Here is a 19624-nt window from a genome sequence, read left to right as displayed (position 1 = left end):
GTGTCATCTGAAAGCATTGCAGTACCTTTGCTTATAATAGACTTTTCAAGTAACACCTCTTTCTCATAATATTTTTTATTTTTGTTATGGGGTAATATGGAATTAAGCATTAGAAATTAATACTAAGGGTTTTTTATTATGTCACTACTTCATATTCCTGTCATGTAAATTTTTAGCATAATAGTAATTATTTGAAGAAAAATAACTAATAGTTAATGTGATATTTAATTATATGCAGATCACAGCAAGAATCCTGGAAGCTCATCAAAATGTAGCTCAGATGAGTCTTATTGAGGCCAAAATGCGATTTATTCAAGCATGGCAGTCTTTACCAGAATTTGGCATCACACACTTTATTGCAAGGTTAGTGACTCAAAATTATGAATTTGTACTAAAACTATGAAGTCATAGAGTATGAGCTCTCCCTTCTCCCTAATAATTGAGACTTTAACATCATCCCCCATTCTCTCTTTTTTATTGTCTCTGAAGAAGGAAGTGGTCTAGCTATGTTCAATCCCACCACGTGTACTGTTGATTCTATTTCCTCTAGCAGACTGCCCCTTCTCCTATCCAATGATTTCCTCTCTTTAATTTTCTCCTTCATTGTCTTCTTCTCTTTCAAATATATATACATGCATATACATATGTATGTATGTATGTATATGTGTATATCCTCTCTACTTAAAAAACAAACCAAAAAACTTTCATATGACCCTAGAATTCACTCATTGTCCTATGTCTCATCTGCTTTTCATTTCCAAGCTGTTAAAAAAAAAAACTTTATTTGTTGATTCCACTTCCTGACATTTCACTTACTTTTCATCCCCTTGTAGTCTACTCCAACATTCAGCGGAAACTTCTCTCTTTAACCAGCAACCTTATAAAAGTGCTAACTTTGATGGCTTTTGCTTAGTTCTTATACTACTTAACTTCTCTTCAGGAGTTAACAGTGTTGACCACCTTCTCCTTGCACTTTCATAGTACTCCTCTCTAATGGTTTTCTTGCTTTTAAAAATATAAATATATTTTATTTTATCGATTACATATAATAAAAAATTTCCATATAAGTTTTCCAAAGTTATATGACTCAAACTGTCTCCTTTCCTCTCTTCTCTCCCTATCTTGGAGTTGGCAAGCAATTTGATCTGGGTATTATAATGTAAAACTTACTCCCATATTGCTCATTTTTGTAAGAGAATCATCATACAAAAATCAAAACTCCAAAAATTAAAGTGAAAAATTACATGATTTATTTATTATGTATTGACTCCAACAATTCTTTTTCTGGAGGTGGGTAATATTTTTTGTCATAAGTCCCTCAGAATTGTCTTAGATCCTTGTATTGCTGAGAGTAGCTAAGTCTATCACCATATTGCTATTAACTTGTACTATGTTTTTCTAGATCTGATTATTTCACTCTGCATCAGTTTATGTAGGTCTTTTTGGCTCTTTCTGATCATCTTGTTCATCATTTCTTAGAGCCCAATGGTATTCTATCACTATCATAATACCACAATTTTTTCAGCCATTCCCTAATTGATGGGCATCTTCTCTGCCACCACAAAAAAAAGTAGCAATAAATATTTTTGTACAAGTAGTCCTTCTCCTTGGCGCCCCCCCCCCTTTTTTTAATGTCTCCAGGATATAGACCTATATGCATTGCTTTTATAACCCTTTGGGCATAATTCCAAATTGCCCTCCAGAATGGTTGGATCAGTTCACAACTCCACCAACAGTGCATTAGTGTTCCAATTTCGCTACATTTGTCACTTTTCTTTACTGTCATATTAGCCAGTCTGATAGGCGTGAGGTGGTACTTCAGAGTTTTAATTTGCATTTTTCTAGTCCGGAAATTTATGACATTTTTTCATTTGATTATTGATAGATTTGATTTCTTCATCTGAAAGTTGCTTATTCATATCCTTTGACTATTTGTCAATTGGGGAATGACTTGCATTCTTACAAATATGACAGTTCTCTGTATATTTGAGAAACGAGATCTTTATCAAAGAAAATTGTTATAAAATCTCCCCTCCCCCATTTTGTTGTTTTCTAATTCTGACTGTTTCCTTACATTCTGACTATTCCTCACTCTCCTTTTTTACATTCTGTCCCCATATCCCCATAAATGCTTATTTTGTACCAGTCATTGTGTTCAAAGAAAGCCAAAATACCCATGCTCCTAAGAAGTTCATATTCTAAAGGGAAAGAGACTTGAGGCAAGGAGAATGATCAAGTACCTATTGTATTATTGAAGCTTAGTCCATGGTAGTAGCTGTGTAAATGAAGAGAGAGAAGAGGAAGTGAATTGACTATATGGCATGTTCAAGAGCAAGAAGTAAAGGATGACACTGAGGTTGCAAGTCTGAGTATGCTGGTGCTCTTAGTTGTAATAAGAAAGTTAGGAAGAGGTGAGGATTTGAAAGAGTAAATGAGTTCTGTTTTTACTCTGTTGAGTTCAAGATACTTATAAGACATCCATCCAATTTGAGATGTCCAAAAAGAAGTTAGTGATGTGAAACTGAAGCTCTATATGTATATTTGGGAATCATCTTAGTAGAGATGATAATTGAACCCACAAAAATAGATGTCATGGCCAAGAGAAGAGAAAGAAAACTTGGAATAAAACCTTGGGGGACACCATGGTTAGATGTGATATGAATGAAAACTGAGCAAAGGAAACTGGGAAAAAAAAAACAACAGTCAGACAGATAGAGGTCAGGTAGAGGAGAAACAGAAATAAACTGTTGCTAAAACCTAAAGAGAAGAGAATGCCAGGAAAAGGGAGAGCAACAGTTTGAAAAATGGCAGAAGATTAAAAAAAGATAAAGCATAAGAAGATTATTAAATATGACAATTTATCAGGATCACTGGTACTGTCTGTTTTGGATATATGCAAATAAAGTGACTAAAATATCCATAATTTTACCTAATAATTCCACTACTAACATGTCTTAGGGTAGCCATTGATAAAAAGAAAGTCTTTGTCTATACTAAAAATATTTATAAGAGCATTTTTTAACAGTAGTAAAAAAAAATCAAACTGGAAACAAAGTAGATGTCCAGCAATTGAGAATGGCTAAACAAATTGTGGTAAATGAATGTAATAATATATTACTCTGCTAAATACAGAGAATCAAGGAAAGACTTAAATGAATTGATATAGAGTGAAGTAAACAGAGCCAAGAAAACTGTATATGCAATGCCAACAACAACAACCAGGAAAGAATTGAAAGGGGATATTGCAAAACTTATCAAGAATGATCATGGCTCTAAATAAGATACCAGAATACAATTCTCCCTACTCTTTTGCAGAGTTGGGGGGGGGGCGGGAATCTACAGGTGTGAAACATTACATATTTTTTAATATTTTTCAATACATTAATTTTTTTTTTTTTTGCTGATTGTTTTTTCTCTTCCTCATTAAAAAAATTCCTTATTGTATAAAATGGCTCTTAGGGAGGGGTAGGGGAGAAATATAGGAGGAAAGAGCATTAAAATATCGTTGGCAGGTTTGGAGAGAGGTGTTTTAATTGAATGATGAACCCAGAAGTCAGATTTCTGAGGGATTAGAAACAAATTGAGAAGAGAAAGTGGTATGTAGTTGGTTCATCTAGTGTAAATAACTCTCTCAAGTAGTTAAGCTGAGGATAGGAAAGGATGATTAGCTAGAGGGATGGTAGGATCCTGGGAAAATGGGAGTTTTTATATAGTTGTACCTTAGTTTTCCATCTTTTTTTTCTCTACATTTCTGATCTCATCAGCATTCATGTATTCAGCTGTCATCTTTCTACCTATAGGTGGCTTGTTTGTATATAGTCATTTGCAGTATCTTTCATTAGAATGTGAGCTTCTCTAGGGTAAGAAGTGTCTTTTGCTCTTCTTTGTATCCCCATTACTTAGCACGATACATGGCACATTCTAGACACTTAATAAATGTTTATTGACTTTCTCTCCTGGTGATCTCAACACTTCCCATTCTTTCAACTTTTAAGTTCTATGTAGATGACTACCAAATTTATGCACATAGCTAGCCTTCTTTCACTCTTGAGCTCCAGATTCACATCAGCAGCTGATGACTAGACATCTCAAAATTTCCCCCTAAAACTCCTCCTAACTTTGCTTTCCTAACACAGTATCTAACATGTACAATGCACTTTAAAAATACTTGCTAAATTATTAAATTGAATTATATCATACATGTGTGTGTATATAAATATAAAATATATAAGTAGCATGTCCATTTATTCAAACCCACTGAGTAGCTGAAAAGACACTTTATGTGGGTATTTTTGAGGTAATATACATGTAAGAATAAAAATAGGGGTTCAGAGTACAAAAAAGAAGCCAGAGCCCAAGCAGCCTGCCATGCTCGAACGCAAGCCCAAAAGATCCCGTAGTGTGAGTTTCAGCCAATTTATATAGAAACCCACTCATGGACATGACACAGGGACTCAAGAAAAGGGAACCCCAACCCCGGGAAGAGTAAAGAATGCTGGGAAATGAAGTCCCTGGAGTACAAATTTTAAAAACACATTCATCCTTGGGATCCTTTGGGAGACTTGTCTTCCCAGTGGATTCTGCAAACGTAACCAAACATATAACTTCAACTAAAGATACATATAATATAGCAGTTTCCAATGGGAAATTACCATAATTTGGGGACAAAAGGAAAGAAAAAAGAAACAAAACCAACATTAGGTGCTTTGGCACAAAAAAACAAAAACACAAAACAACCAATTAAAGGGTATTCCCCTTTGGCATAAAAGTGTACATTCAAAATAAATGCATTCAACCCCCCACAGTACAAATTTACCACGTCCAAAGTGTTCACTCTGCATCTTCTGGTGGAGTGTTTGTGGTCTCTGCAGCCATCTTTATGGTGCCTTCTCCAAACAGTTCACTTTCTGGATTCAGGGAGGTAACAAGTTTCTTATCCTAAAATTACTCTCCAAAGAATTTAAACTTTGCATTATAGTATAATAATTCATTCCCCCCTAAGGAGGATATTGAAAAACACACAAATCATACAGGGATACATGGCTGAGTTATGAAGTATATGAATCAATTGTCAAAAGAAAATCAAAAACATCAAAAAATCCAAATAAAAGTGAAAAAATAACTTCTGGATGAAATATAAAATATCAGTCTTATGTGTAAAAATTCTAAGTAAGGAAAAATAAACCTATAGCAGGTCCTTGAAACAGGGCCAGATTAAAATGATTTATGTCCTATAAGCCTGTAATAGCAATCATACACCACTCAACAGCCAGGACTACAGTAAATTGCCACAATATGAAAGACAGAAAAGGGACTAGATTTTTGAAGCAGATGGGAAATAGCATTCCCTGGTCTGATTTTTCCTTGTCCCTTAGGGATACGGGAACCAGAACAGCCATTGTTAGGTACTTGATAGAAAGTGAGTCCTGTGTCTAACATATGTCGAACAGCTGCAAACTGGAGCCTTGCACAAGGTTCAAGTCCTCTTTTTTTGGCACAGAATCTCATCAATCCTACCAGGATTGGTTTGTCACTTCTGTGCTCATTTGGCACAATGCAGGTTAAGTCTGTGCTTCCTTGGCACTGTGCAGGTTAAGTCTGTGTTCCTTTGTGATCCCTTCTTCTGGAATCCGACACATTCATGAAGCAAGTTCCATAATATTTAAACAATCAGTGGTAGGTTGGCAGGCAGGCAGTGGCTTTTGGATGTGCATTCACATTTAGGGCTAATGGACATTTTAAACTTATACTAGTACAAAAACAATACTGGTGACGTGCTTCAAGGTACAAAAAAAATGAAAGAAAAAAGAAAACATACTATAGTGCACATGCAAGGAAAAAACAATAATAAAAATGCTTTAAAAATAAATAAGCAAACAAACAAATATATATATATAGCTTACAATCAGTGACACATAGTATCAGCCAAGGAGAGGTAGAATACAAAGGTTTCTCACGTAAAAAATGAGATCCATTTCCTTTTTAACTTGGCCATGATCCACAGTGTGAGTGCAAATGGTTTTCACAAAGTAACAGGTTTATAAAACAGTAGTACAACAGGTAATGCACATTCAAAGAAAGTACCAAAATTCTCAAAATTCACAATAAGCACATCAGCTTATCTAAAGGTTACTAATATAATTTTTGTCCAATTAGTTTATGGACTTTTATAAAGGTATTTTCTCAGGTTCAAGTATAGGACGTTATAAAAAGACAGTGCAACAGAATCCAATAGCAAAATTACAATAGCTGAAAATGACATAGTGTAATGGAATATTATATTATAGATTATTATATTATAGATTAACCAACATATATATATATATATACACATCTATCTATATATATATACATACATATATATACACTTAAAAACAAAATTAAATCTCAAAGTAAACAATCAGTAAAATATAACAAATATGATAGGATATAGTTACTCATTATCTATAGAAGGTTCTTTACATGGGAGCAATAGATCCAAGAGTCCTTTTCTCCAATTTTAATAGCTGTTGGAGTGGTTAACAGGACTTGGAATGGACTGTCATAGGCAGGCTGAAGTTGCCCCAGTACGCCAGAAGCTCTTTATGTAACCTTTATTACTTGGGTGCAAGTCATGGAGTGAGAAATCTATAGGACCTACTTGTACAGCAGCTCCAGATTCATGGAGCTTTCGCAGTTTGGTCAGCAAATCCTGTATATATAAGGCAAGAAAAGTATCTACCCCTAGTAATGATGTATATGCAGGAGAGAAAGACAGCCTGTATAGGAGGATGTCCAAAAAACACCTCAAATGGTGAGATGTGTAGATCTCATCTGGGCCTGCTTTTAAGATAAAACAAGGCCAGAGGGAAAATTTCAGGCCATTTTTAAATGAGTCTCTGCACAAATTTCCAATCATAGTTTTAAGTTCTTTATTCATTCTTTCAACTTGGCCTGAGCTTTGGTATGATATATGGAATTTAGGAGTTATCCCTCAAACATGAATAAATCTGAGACAGTATCACAGAATTGGTAAAATGAGTTCCTCTATCCAAATCAATGCATGCTGGCAGGCCAAAGCAAGGACTAATTTCTCTTAAAAGCACTTTGGCAACAAAAGTCGCTGTGGCTTGAGCAGTAGGAAATACTTCAGACCAGGTGGTCAGTTTATCTACTATGACTAGACAAAATTTATACTGTCCAGATTTTGGCATAATGATAAAATCAATTTGCAGGTATTCAAAAAGTGTGTAAGCCCACCAAAAGCTTTGTCATGAAAAGTGTGCTGATTAAATGCTTGGCAGGTAGGATAGGCTGTACACACTTTAGAGGCCATGATAGTTATGCCAGGGGCTATCCATACTTTAACAGATTCCACAATGCCCTGGTTTCCAAAATGACCATTTTTGTGAATGGAGTGGCAAATTTGGTGATTAAAAACTCCTAGGGAGCAGGGGTTTTCCTTCAGATGATACCCATACTCCATTTATCTGTTTGGTTTTAAATTTTTGCTCCCATTTTCCCACTTCTTTTTATAAAAGGGATAGATTTAAGTCATCAGTAGTGGTTAATGTTAAAATTAACTCAGGCCCTTCTAAGGCCACTAGCTTTGCAGCGGTATCTGCCTCGTCATGCTCATCCCCCCTGGAGACAGGATCAGTTCCTCGTGTATGGGCAGAGCAATGAATTACAGCTAGAGATTCAGGAAGCTGGAGGGCAGAAAGAACTTCATTAATAATTTCTGCATTAGCTATACATTTTCCAGCTGATGTTAAAAATCCCCTTTGAAGCAAAAGCATGCCCACTACATGACATATTCCGATTACATATCTAGAATCTATATAAATTGTTGCTTTCTTAATCTTTGGCAATTAGTCATATTCTAGAGCTATCAGTTCTGCACCTCAAACACTTATATTTGAGGGCAGTGAAACTGACCACAGAGTGGCAAATTCTGTGACTACAGCAACTCCTGTGTAGTGTATGCCATTCTTCATAAAAGAAGAACCATCAATAAATAATACTAGGTCTGGATTGTTTAAAGGAGTGTTCAGTAAATCATTTCAAGGCTTTTCAGCCATGGACACCAAAGATTCAAAACTGCAAAGGTTCTCTGGAAACTGGTAAATCAGGAAGTGAGGTTGCAGGATTTAGAACTGCACAGCATTTTAATGTAATATTTTCATTATTCAACAAGGTTACCTCATACCTTGTAATTCTCTGATCAGAAAATGCCTGTGTTCTATGTTGTAGCAACAATGCTTTGACTTCATGTGGACACATTATGGTTAAAGGTCATCCCAATACTAAATCAGCAGATTTAGTCACTAGCAAGACTGTGGCAGCTATGCCTCTAAGACATGGTGGTGCTCTTGAAGCTACTGGGTTCAGCTGGGCCAAATAATAAGCAACTGGGAGCTGAGCAGGTCCCAAAGTTTGAGTTAAAACACCTGAAGCTACTCCTCTCTCCTTTCATGTACAAAGTAAATGGTTTGTTGTAATTTGGAATGCCTAGAACAGGGACAGATAGGGCAGCCTGTTTTAATTGTGAAAGTGCTGACAGGTGTTCCTCCTCTAATTTTAGCAGTTCAGGGATCAAAAATAAGTCATTGGTCTCCACATTTTTCTGTTCATGGCCTTTTGTTACATAAACTGTGACCCTCCTTAATTCCTCAAGGTCCATATTAGGCCAGTTTGGGCAATTTGTCTTAAAATAATCTTGGACTACTTTGCAACAGTTATTTACAAACTGTCTTCTAATTTGCCTGACATCTCTCTTTTTGGAAAGGTCATGGTCTATGTATCTTCCTCCCACCTCAATAAATCTGTCCATAAACTGGGAGAGTTTTTCATCATCTGATTGCTTAAGACTCTCAAACTGGGTCCATGTACCTGGTCTATCAGAGCAGTCTTTCATTGCTTTTAGCACTGCTTCTCTAGCATGGCATAGTTGCAAATATTCTCCTTCATCATTAACATCCCATTTTGGGTCTTGCTTCGGCCAGTGAACCGCATTCCTTCCTTGGGCTTTATTAACAAGAGAAATAATTTTGTTTTTCTCCCTTTCTGTCAAAAAAAGCTTGGAACAAGTTTTGTGCATCTTGGTATGCAGGATCATATGTATGAAATATATTGTCCAGGGTTTTACTGACCATGATATGTTCATCCTCAAAACAAGGGACATTTTGTTTGAATCTCTTACTATCTTGGAGAGTAAAAGGTATGTGGTGCCTTAAGGTCAACACTTCCCCATCCCTGTTTAAAGTGGGCATTTCCCTTAAGGGAAAAAGGCCTTTAACTGAATTGGTTGCAGTTCTTGTCTTTTGGCTGGATGTCTGTGTTGATACAGAGTAAATAAGGGTAGTGGTAGGGGCAGGAGCTGGTGAAGTAAGAGGGCAGGGTTGGTCTGGGGATGGGCAGGTTTGGGGACTGAGACAAGGGACAGGAGAGGGCAGAGTGCTGGGAGAAAGGACAGGGGAGGGGAGGGTGGCCAGGAGCTGTTCAAGATGAGAGAGAAGAAATTCCATCTGAGGTATAGGTGGGGAGGGATCTTCCTTTTGCATCTGGAGACTAGGAAAAGATTTTTTTAAATCATCCATTTGGGTCTGCATTTGAAGCAGGCTAGCCTTTTGTTGTTTAATGTTGAGGCCATTGAAAGAAAATCTCTCTGGAATATCAAGAGAAAGAGCCAGTCTGAACCCCTAAGGTTTTCCAATTGTATAAAAACAGTTGGGGATAAAAAGCTTTCTTTTAAAGTTGCAAGCATAGTTTGTGCATCCTGTCCCCTCAGTTTTAGCTGAATGGCAAAACAAAAAAACACAAAACAGTTTACTTGGAGGCAAGAATTTTAGGGTGCAGAGTTTGGCACAGGGGGTCTCCCGTGTGTGCTATGTCTCCTCCCCTTCCCCCCAGCCTAGGGACAGGTTTGGACAGCAGGTGGAGGAGGAAGCTGGAGGTTTAAATGACAAGGGTAGGGAGAGCGGAGGCTTTGCTGTGGTCCCACATGGGGCAGGGTTGTTCAGAGCCAGAAACAGAGGCAATAGTAATGGACACTCAACTAGGGGGCCAGGAAAATAGCTGACTGCAAGAGAGCAGCAGCTCTCGCTGGGAAAGCACGAAAGCCACAGAGCTAGGGATTGGGGGAAAGGATTAATTAATTAATTAACCTCTGTGTAGGATCTCTGGGGAGGCTGGTGCAGCTTGTCGGCGTGGAGCAGCAGGAGCCTGAGGCTGGGTTTGGGACTGTGTCTGGGGCGGCAGCTCCCTTGATGGCACCTCCTGTGGCCCAACTGGGAGCCCTGGGCTAGATGGGAGGAAGCATGCAGAAAGCTGCAGGCTGTCGGAGTCTGGAGCCCCTTTTTAAGGCAGTGAGAGCACAGGGCAGGAGACAGGAGCGGGAAGGGAGCTGCTTGAGCCCTGTGTGTGTGGAGAGATGTGGCTTCCCAGCTTCTTTTTATTTTATTTATGTATTTATTTTTGGTGGTGGGCCCAGGAAACTCCAAAGAGAGTTTTTTTGGGGGGGGGTTGGCGCAACTTTCAGCAGGAGAAAAGAAAAACCCGGTTTCTCTACTTACCCAAAGGTTCTGAAGTCCCTTTCAGTCACCAAATACATATGGGTAAAAATAGGGTTTCCTTCAGCTGAGTGAGCAAAGGACAAAAAAGGCAGAGCCCAAGCAGCCTGCCACACTATAGAAACCCATGCACAGACACAACACAGGGATGCAAGAAAAGGGAACCCCGGGAAGAGTAAAGAATGCTGGGGAAATGAAGTCCCTGGGGTACAAATTTTTAAAACACACACAAATAAATCTTATAGGTTTCAAGGGGGCAAGAAAGAAGAGCTGATTGGCATTGCCTATAATAGACTTATTAGGATGGATGCCAGTAATGGAGATGCAATTAAGACATGGCGATTCAGCAACATGAAACAGTGGAATGTAAACTGGGAAATTAAAATGGTAAGTAAATTCTATTGTCTACATCCTTACTTTAATTTTTTTTAGTCTGTGTAACTCTCATGAAAGTAAAGTATAAAGCTCTGTTAAGAACTTATCACTATTACTGTAACATCCTTAAGTATAGAAACTTCAGTTCTTTTTTTACTATAAAGGAAAAACTGTGATATTTGCTCAAAACTTACTCTAGTGTCAAGCAAATGCAGAATACAGATGCTTTGAATGCAGAAAGCCTTGGGTTCAAGTTCTAGCTGTGTGACCCTGTGCAAGCCACTTAATCTCTTTATAGTCTAGGCCAGAGGTATAAAGCATGTGGCTCACAGGCCTTATGAGGCCTGAGTATAGCCCAAACCATATTAAAACATAATTGGGAGGGGACAGCTGGGTGGATTGAGAGCCAGGCCTAGAGAAGGGAGGTCCTAGGTTCAAATCTGGCCTCAGATACTTCCCAGTCGTGTGACCCTGGGCAAGTCACTTGCCCCCCATTACCTACGCTTACCACTCTTCTGCCTTGGAGCCAATACACAGTATTGACTCCAAGACGGAAGGTAAGGGTTTAAAAAAAATTAAAATTAAAAAAAAAAACCATAATTGGGAAATATTTAACAAAATAACAAAATAAATAAATACAATAAAACATACATAAACCTAGATGATTTTTAAATTGTCAGCATACAGCCTACAGGGATCCTTATGTAGAGATTAGTTGTCTCCTTTTTACTCTATTTGAGTTTGACTGTAAAAATATAAGTTGAAGAGAAGCTGATATGTTGGTAAAGGGAGTTTCCTCACTTGGGAATTATTACAGCAGTAACATCAGGTTTCAGGTTCATTTCCTCTTCTTATTCATTTTAATAGTTACCATCATCACCACTGTACTTTGTGTCATTTAACATTGGGATTCATATTTAAAAATGGGCAGAATTCATAAATCCATAATTGTATATTTTAGAGTTATATTAAAGTTACATAAAAACACAATTTCAAAGGTTTGTTTCGGTCTGGTCATAGAAATCAGAGTATCCTGGTATGACATATTCTGAATCTTTAGCAATGCCATTCTATACTTGTCATTTCTAGACTAGTAAAGTTTCTGAGACATAAAGGTTAAATCTCTAAAACATGTCACAGAAACCATAGGAAATAGGTTTTCTCCCAAGTCTTCAAGAGACTTGGGAAAGTTTAATGCATTCATTTTTTTCCAGAACAGAAAAAGAATAAACAGAAAGAGGCATGATTTATTTACTGAAAATGGTAGTTATTTTGAATGCCAATAATTTTGTAAATATTTAATATAAATTTGCTTGACCTCAGTAGAATAAAGCTTTCTAGTGTTTCATTATGGAAAATAAACCGAGAAACTGCTAGAATTAATGGAAAAATATATTACTGAATAGCTTTATTTTAATACCACAAAGCATTTTTAAGCCATTTTTAATTTTTGTTCTAGGTGACAGTAGAATTTGCTGATGAAGTGCGATTATCTTTCATTTGTACTGAGGTGGATTGTAAAGTAGTTCATGAGTTCATTGGAGGGTACATATTCCTCTCTACACGTGCCAAAGACCAAAATGAAAGTTTAGATGAAGAGATGTTCTACAAACTTACAAGTGGTTGGGTGTGAGTTAAATATATTGTATAATGAAACCGCATACTTATTATCAATATTTAACTTTAAAAGCTGTTATTTGAAATATGCTGCTTAATAAAATACGCTTGGAATATATCATCTTATCATGAAAAAGTTTTTTACCTTATCTGAAGTTAATACATTCACTAAAAGACATATCTGTTAGTCTGCAGTTGTGATATATATGGACAAAAAACTCAAGGTGATGAGCATATCAGGAATTAAATTTGATTGATTTAAGCTAGCCATGTTGTAAGAAATGCAAAACATTTACTACAATGCTGTCCGGGCTTAAAATTATATGAAGACTATTTATCATATTTAACGCATGTATTTTATTATATATGTAAATTTGACCTCATGTTAAAAAGTAGCGTTGTTTTAGACTATTTTGTTGCTACATAAATGCCCTGAAATTTTTGAAGAAATGTTTGAAATTGAAGGATGATAATGTTAACTCTGTTACACCTATTTTATCTCTTAACCTTTCCCATTCTCTTGTGTTTATGTTTTTGTTCTTATACCATATTGTATGAAATCATTTCAGTATTCACCAGCATATTCACTATCTGCTTAAAATATGCAATTTACATTACAATATGAAGTAAAGGTCTATGAAGTATGCATTTTGTGTAACTAATGTACAAACGCAAATTTTATAAAATTGTACAGTTTTTTAAAACTAGTCTCACTGATCAACTAGGGAAAATGGCTTAGATTTAAAGTATCACCGTTAACTATATGCTTTTTTAAAAGTATCTATTTCATAGAAACTAATAATACAATGCAGTTTTTTATCTCTGCTAAATTAAGTATGACTTCGTTATAACTAATATGATTATGCCACAATGTCCTTCATGCTAATGTCAGAACTTGGCATTTTCTAGCCTGTTGTGCTCTTGTAGTTTGCATTGGTACTTGTTAGAGAATTTCTAACCCATGTAAGCCAGAAAGGAGCTGAGGAGAAGTGAACCACCAGTATTGTTCAACATCCTCTTGTTTAAAAACTGTATAAATGCATTTCGTTTTGAATAAAAGTGAAATCTTTCATTTAATATTTGCATTTTATTTTAAATAAAAGCAAAATCTTTCATTTAATGTTTCTTTTCTGTTATATTTATCAAAACTGAATTTTTTTACTTTTTCATTTTTTTGTTTCTAATTTTATTTTTTCAAACCCTGTTACATGTAAAAAGTTTTCAGCACTTTTCAAAGAATGTTGTCTTGCCTTGATTATCATAGTTAGCTAATAAAAGCATCTAATAAGGTTAATATCTATAATAAAATGACTCTATGAGATCAAATTTCAAAAAGATTCAGATATGGTCTTCTTAAAAGAGATTCTACCTTCAATAAATTAAAATCATTTGACAAATGAGGTTCCAGGATACTGAAAGAACTTGCAAAGGATTGAAAATACTTGTCACACAGGTGTGAGTATCCTGATGTTTAAAAAGTGATTTCCATAATTATAAGAAGGGGAGCTTCATTAGGATCCATGGTAAAATTCTAAAACATCATTTAAGGGGATGGTTTGTATGCACTGAGTTAACACAGTTAAAATTTTTTTTGGGGTGGGCATGACTAATGAAGGATTAAAAGAAGTTACATAATGTTCTGCAGCTTACACCCTTAGATGTGTCAGAAGTTGAATTTGAACATGGATTTTTCAGACTCAAGGGTAATTTCATGTTTTCTCTCTTAGGAGAGATAATAGTGTGCAAAAAACTATGTCAACAGTGTGAAACATGTTAGAAGTATGCAAAATGAGGGAAAGAATACTTCAGTCAGGGATGATCTAAGATGGCACTATAATGTGGAACTGTCCTAGAGGGATGTTATATGCTACAACCCACCTAGGAACTCCTGAGGACACAAAAACCCTTGGCTCAAGAAAAAAGTTTATTTTAAAAGGGGAATAAAGGAAACTGGTAGGTAGGACCCTAGCACTCTTCAAACTTACTCTACCCAACTTCTAAGTCTCATGAGTAAGGAGAGCCTTCTGTTTCTTCTGTGGTCCCTGTTCTACCTAAGAAACCCCTCCAACACTATCTGACTCTATCCTAATCTTCCCACTAGTGATTACTAAAAGAAAGGGAATAGCCTGGGTTTGGCTGCACTAAGTAACCCAACCAGATGAAAAATCTTTGGATTACCTTAGCCCAAGAGGAATTCTGGCAGATGGACCACTGGCAGCTGATCTTTGGACTCAGGGAAAATGGTTTCTTCCAAATAAATTCTCTACCCAGAAGTCAAATATTTCTCCATGAAATCTTGACTCTCCAGGGAAAATCTCTAAGAGCAAAACCCTCCTTCAAGTCAAAACCTCCTCCTTGCTTAATGTAGATCCAAAAAAGAAGTGAAGTCAGTTATTTTCAGTTCAGACTCCCACAATTCCTTTCTCTTTCCAGAACCTCTCCCAGGGCTTATCTCAAAATTCCCTTCTTTCTACTAATCCTAGAATTCACTCTAACCCTAACCTATTCCTTCTGCAACACAGTGGAGTTGTTATACAAGCTTGATCCCAAAAAATAGTGTGTGGTTGTTCAGGGCAAAAATGCCCTCTCTGTGTAAGCAGGGACCTTTATAAGATTCTCCTCCTTCCCTCTGCCCAATCATATAGGGTGGGGTGAGGCGAGGCTGTGACATTTCAAATCATGAGCGTGTGATTTTCAACATTACATACCCCTAAAGACCCCCATCATGACTTATCTTGAGATTTCCAGCCTAGGACAGTAAAGACACTTCCCCATTCTTTCCTCCTTCAGCCTAGAGTTGGTAAATTTCTCAGGCTACAGATAAACTCTTCTCAAGGTTTTTTGAAAATAGGTCAGGAAAACAAAATTTTATTGGGGGGGGGCAATTTTAGTCTAAGGAATAGTAATACTCATAGGTCTTGAAAATTAAGAGTTACAAGCCAAATATTACTCTGAGAATTAGAGTTTCATCCCACATAATAGGAAGAATTTCAATAAGTAAAGATATTAGGGAGAATAAATTCCAAGCAGAATGGGGATCAAGCAAAGGCATGTATGTAGAAATGCTCATTTTGGGAAGAGCAAATGGTTTCCATTTGATAGGAGTTAGGTTTCATAAAAAGTAGTGGGAGATAAAGCTGGATGTTCTGTGGTCAGGCTATAGAGAGCTTAAAAAGCCAGATATCTTATAGTCTTATTTTTTAAAATTAATTTAGAATATTTTTCCATGGTTACATGATTTATATTCTTTCCCTCTCCTCCTTCCTCCTGCCTCCTGTACCCAATGAACAGTTCCACTGGCTTTTACATGTATTGTTGATTTTCATATTATTAATATTTGCAACAGAGTGATCATTTAACTTTGTGATCAAGGAAATGTTTTTCTTCTGTTTTTCTACTCCCACAGTTCTTTCTCTGGATGTAAATAGCATTCTTTCTCATAAGTCCATCAGAATTGTCCTGGGTCATTGCATTGCTGCTAGAAAAGAAGTCCATTACATTTGATTGGGCCACAATGTGACTTTGTGAACAATCTTCTCCTGGTTCTGTTCCTTGTGCTCTGCATCAATTCCTGGAGGTAATTCCAGTTCACATGGAATTCCTCCAGTTCATTATTCCTTTTAGCACAATAATATTCCAATCCAATCAGATACCACAATTTGTTCAGCCATTCCCTAATCCTCATTTTACAATTTTTTTTTGCCACCACAAAGAGTGCCACTATATTTTTGTACACATATTTTTCCTTATTTGTACTCTTTGGGGGTACAAACCTAGTAGAGGTATGCCTGGATCAAAGGACAGGCAGTCATTTAAAGCCCTTTGGGCATAATTCTAGATTGACTTCCAGAATGATTGGATCAATTCACAACTCCACCAGCAATACATTAGTGTCCCAATTTGCCACATCCTCTCCAACAATCTGCTAGATGTGAAATGGTACCTCAGAGTTGTTTTGATTTGCATTTTGCTAATTATAAGAGATTTAGAAAATCTTTTCATGTGTTTATTGATAGTTTAGATTTCTTTATGCGAAAATTGCCTATTTATGTCCTTTGCCTATTTATCAATTGGGGAATGGTTTGATTTTTTTGTAAAATTGATTTAGTTCCTTATAAATTTGAGTACCTAGACCTTTGTCAGAGGTTTTTGTTATAAAGGTTTCCCCACAATTTGTTGCTTCCCTTCTAATTATTATTGCATTGGTTTCATTTGTACAAAACTTTTTAATATAATGTAATCAAAATTATTCATTTTACATTTTATAATATTCTGTATTTCTTGTTTGGTCTTAAATTCTTTCCTTTCCCATAGATCTGACAGGTATGCTATTCTATGTTACTTAATTTACTTATAGTTTCCTTCTTTATATTTAAGTCAGTCACCCATTCTGAATTTATCTTGGTATGGGGTGTAAGATGTTGATCTAAACCTAATCTCTCCCATATTCTTTTCCAATTTTTCCAGCAGTTTTTGTCCAACATTGGGTTCTTTTCCCAAAAGCTGGGATCTTTGGGTTTATTGTACACTGTCTTGCTGAGGTCATTTACCTCAAGTCTATTCCCCTGATCCTCTTTTCTGTCTCTTAGCCAGTATCATATTGTTTTGATGACCACTGCTTTATAGTACAGTTTAAGATCTGGTACTGCTTGGTCCCCCTCCTTCAAATTTTTTTCCATTATTTCCCTTGATATTCTTGATCATTTGTTCTTTCAAATGAACTTTGTTATAATTTTTTTTTAATTCAATAAAAAAGTTTCTTGGTAGCTTGATATGTATGATGCTGAACAAGTAAATTAATTTGGGTAGGATTTTCATTTTTATTATTTTAGCTCATCCTACCCCATGAGCAATTAATGTTTTTTCTAATTATTTAAATCTAGTTTTAATTGTGTGGAAAGTGTTTTGTAGTTGTATTGATATAATTTCTGTAGTTTGTCTTGGCAAATAGAGTCCTAAATATTTTATATTGTCTAGGGTGATTTTAAATGGAATTTCTCTTTCTAACTCTTGCTGCTGAGTTGTGTTGGAAATATATAGAAATGCTGATGATTTATGTGGGTTTATTTTGCATCCTGCAACTTTGCTAAAGTTGTTGATTATTTCCACTAGCTTTTTAGTTGATTTTCTAGTATTTCTTAAGTATACCATCATATCATCTGCAAAGAGTGATACTTTAGTCTCCTCATTGCCTATTTTAAGCCCTTCGATTTCTTTTTCTTCTCTAATTGCTAATGCTAGTATTTCTAGTACCATGTTATATGCATCCTTGCTGCACTCCTGATCTTATTGGGAGGGCTTCTAACTTATCCCCATTGCAGATGAAACTTGCTGATGGTTTTAGTTATGCACTGTTTATTATTTTTAGGTAAGTCCCATCTATTCTTATACTTTCTTGTGTTTTTTTTTATAATTTTTTAGTTTTAGAAAAATTTTCCATGGTTACATAAGTCATGTTTTTACTTTCTCCTTCACCCCCTCAACTCCCTGTCCCCCTCCGCTGTAGCTAATTTGCATTTGCACTGGTTTTAATATGTGTGGTCAGTCAAGACTTATTTACACATTATTGATAATTACATGGGTGTGGTCTTTCAGGTCTACATCCCCAATCATGTCCACCTCAACCCAAATGTCCAAGCAGTTGTTTTCCTTCTGTGCTTCTACTCCTGTAGTTCTTCCTCTGAATGTGTGTTCCTTTCCATAAATCCCTCAGAATTGTCTTGGGTCATTGCATTGCTGGTAGTACAGATGTCCATTACATTAAATTTTATCACAGTATATCAGTCTCTGTGTACAATGTTCTTCTGGCTCTGCTCCTTTCACTCTGCATCAATTCCTGGAGGTCTTTCCAGTTCACATGGAATTCCTCCAGTTTATTATTCCTTTGAGCACAATAGTATTCCATCACCAACATATACCACAATTTGTTCAGCCATTCCCCAATTGAAGGGCATACCCTTGCTTTCCAGTTCTTTGCCACCACAAAAAGCACAGCTATAAATATTTTCATACAAGTCTGTTTATTTATGATCTCTTTGGGGTACAAACCCAGCAATGGTTATGGCTGAATCAAAGGGCAGGCATTCTTTTATAGCCCTTGGAGCATAGTTCCAAATTGCCATCCAGAATGGTTGGATCAGTTCACAACTCCACCAGCAGTGCATTGGTATCCCAATTTTGCCACATCCCCTCCAACATTCATTACTCTCCCCTGCTATCATTTTAGCCAATCTGCTAGGTGTGAGGTGGTACTTGAAAAAAAAAATAAAGGGAAGGAGTAGGATGGATTGGACGGGTAATGAGAACTTACCCACACTCCTTTCATTTTAGCCAATATGTGAGGTGGTACCTCAGAGTTGTTTTGAGTTGCATTTCTTTAATTATTAGAGATTAGAACACTTTCTCATGCGCTTATTGATAGTTTTGATTTCTTTATCTGAAAAAATATGAAAATTATCTGAAAAAAATGAAAAATTTGAGAATATGAAGCACCTCATTGATTCAACCAAAGATCTAGAGAACAGAGCTAGAAGAGATGACTTAAGAATTATTGGTTTACCAGAACATCATGATAAAAGAAAAAGTTTAGATAGCATTTTACAAGAAATTATCAGAGAAAATTGCCCAGAAATTCTTGAACAAGAGGGAAAAGTGGAAATGGAGAGGATCCACAGATCACCTCCTACATTTAATCCACAACTGACAACTTCCAGGAATATTATAGCCAAATTCAAAAATTACCAGATCAAGGAAAAAATATTATAAGCTGCCAAAAAGAAGTCATTCAGATATCAGGGAACCACAGTTAGGATAACACAGGATCTGGCGGCATCTACATTGAAGGACCAGAAGGCATGAAAAACAATATTCAGGAAAGCAAGAGAACTGGGTCTACAACCAAGAATCAACTATCCAGCAAGACTAGCTATATTATTGCAGGGGAAAGTATGGTCATTCAATAAAATTGAGGACTTCCAAACATTCATCAAGAAAAAACTGGACTTAAACAGAGAGTTTGCTGCCCAAACCCAGAACTCATGAGAATCAACATAAGGTAATGGGGGTAGGAGAGAAAAAAATTC

The 19624-nt window shown here is 36.2% G+C and overlaps 1 protein-coding gene across 1 annotated transcript in view; it reads left to right on the top strand.

Moving 5' to 3' along the window:
- Window positions 1–13662, top strand: part of FERMT2 (FERM domain containing kindlin 2) — a 138163-nt gene extending 124501 nt beyond the window's left edge. The window contains 3 exon segments of the mRNA XM_044659948.1: window positions 239–363; window positions 10796–10937; window positions 12385–13662. Coding sequence (XP_044515883.1) covers window positions 239–363; window positions 10796–10937; window positions 12385–12558 — 441 coding nt within the window. The 3' untranslated portion in view covers window positions 12559–13662.
- Window positions 13663–19624: the final 5962 nt, after the last annotated feature.

This window comes from Gracilinanus agilis, chromosome 2 (genome assembly GCF_016433145.1).
Source record: "Gracilinanus agilis isolate LMUSP501 chromosome 2, AgileGrace, whole genome shotgun sequence".
NCBI classification, from domain to species: domain Eukaryota; kingdom Metazoa; phylum Chordata; class Mammalia; order Didelphimorphia; family Didelphidae; genus Gracilinanus; species Gracilinanus agilis.
The sequence above is the reverse complement of the archived record's forward strand: the minus strand, read 5'-3'. Positions and strand labels throughout refer to the sequence as shown.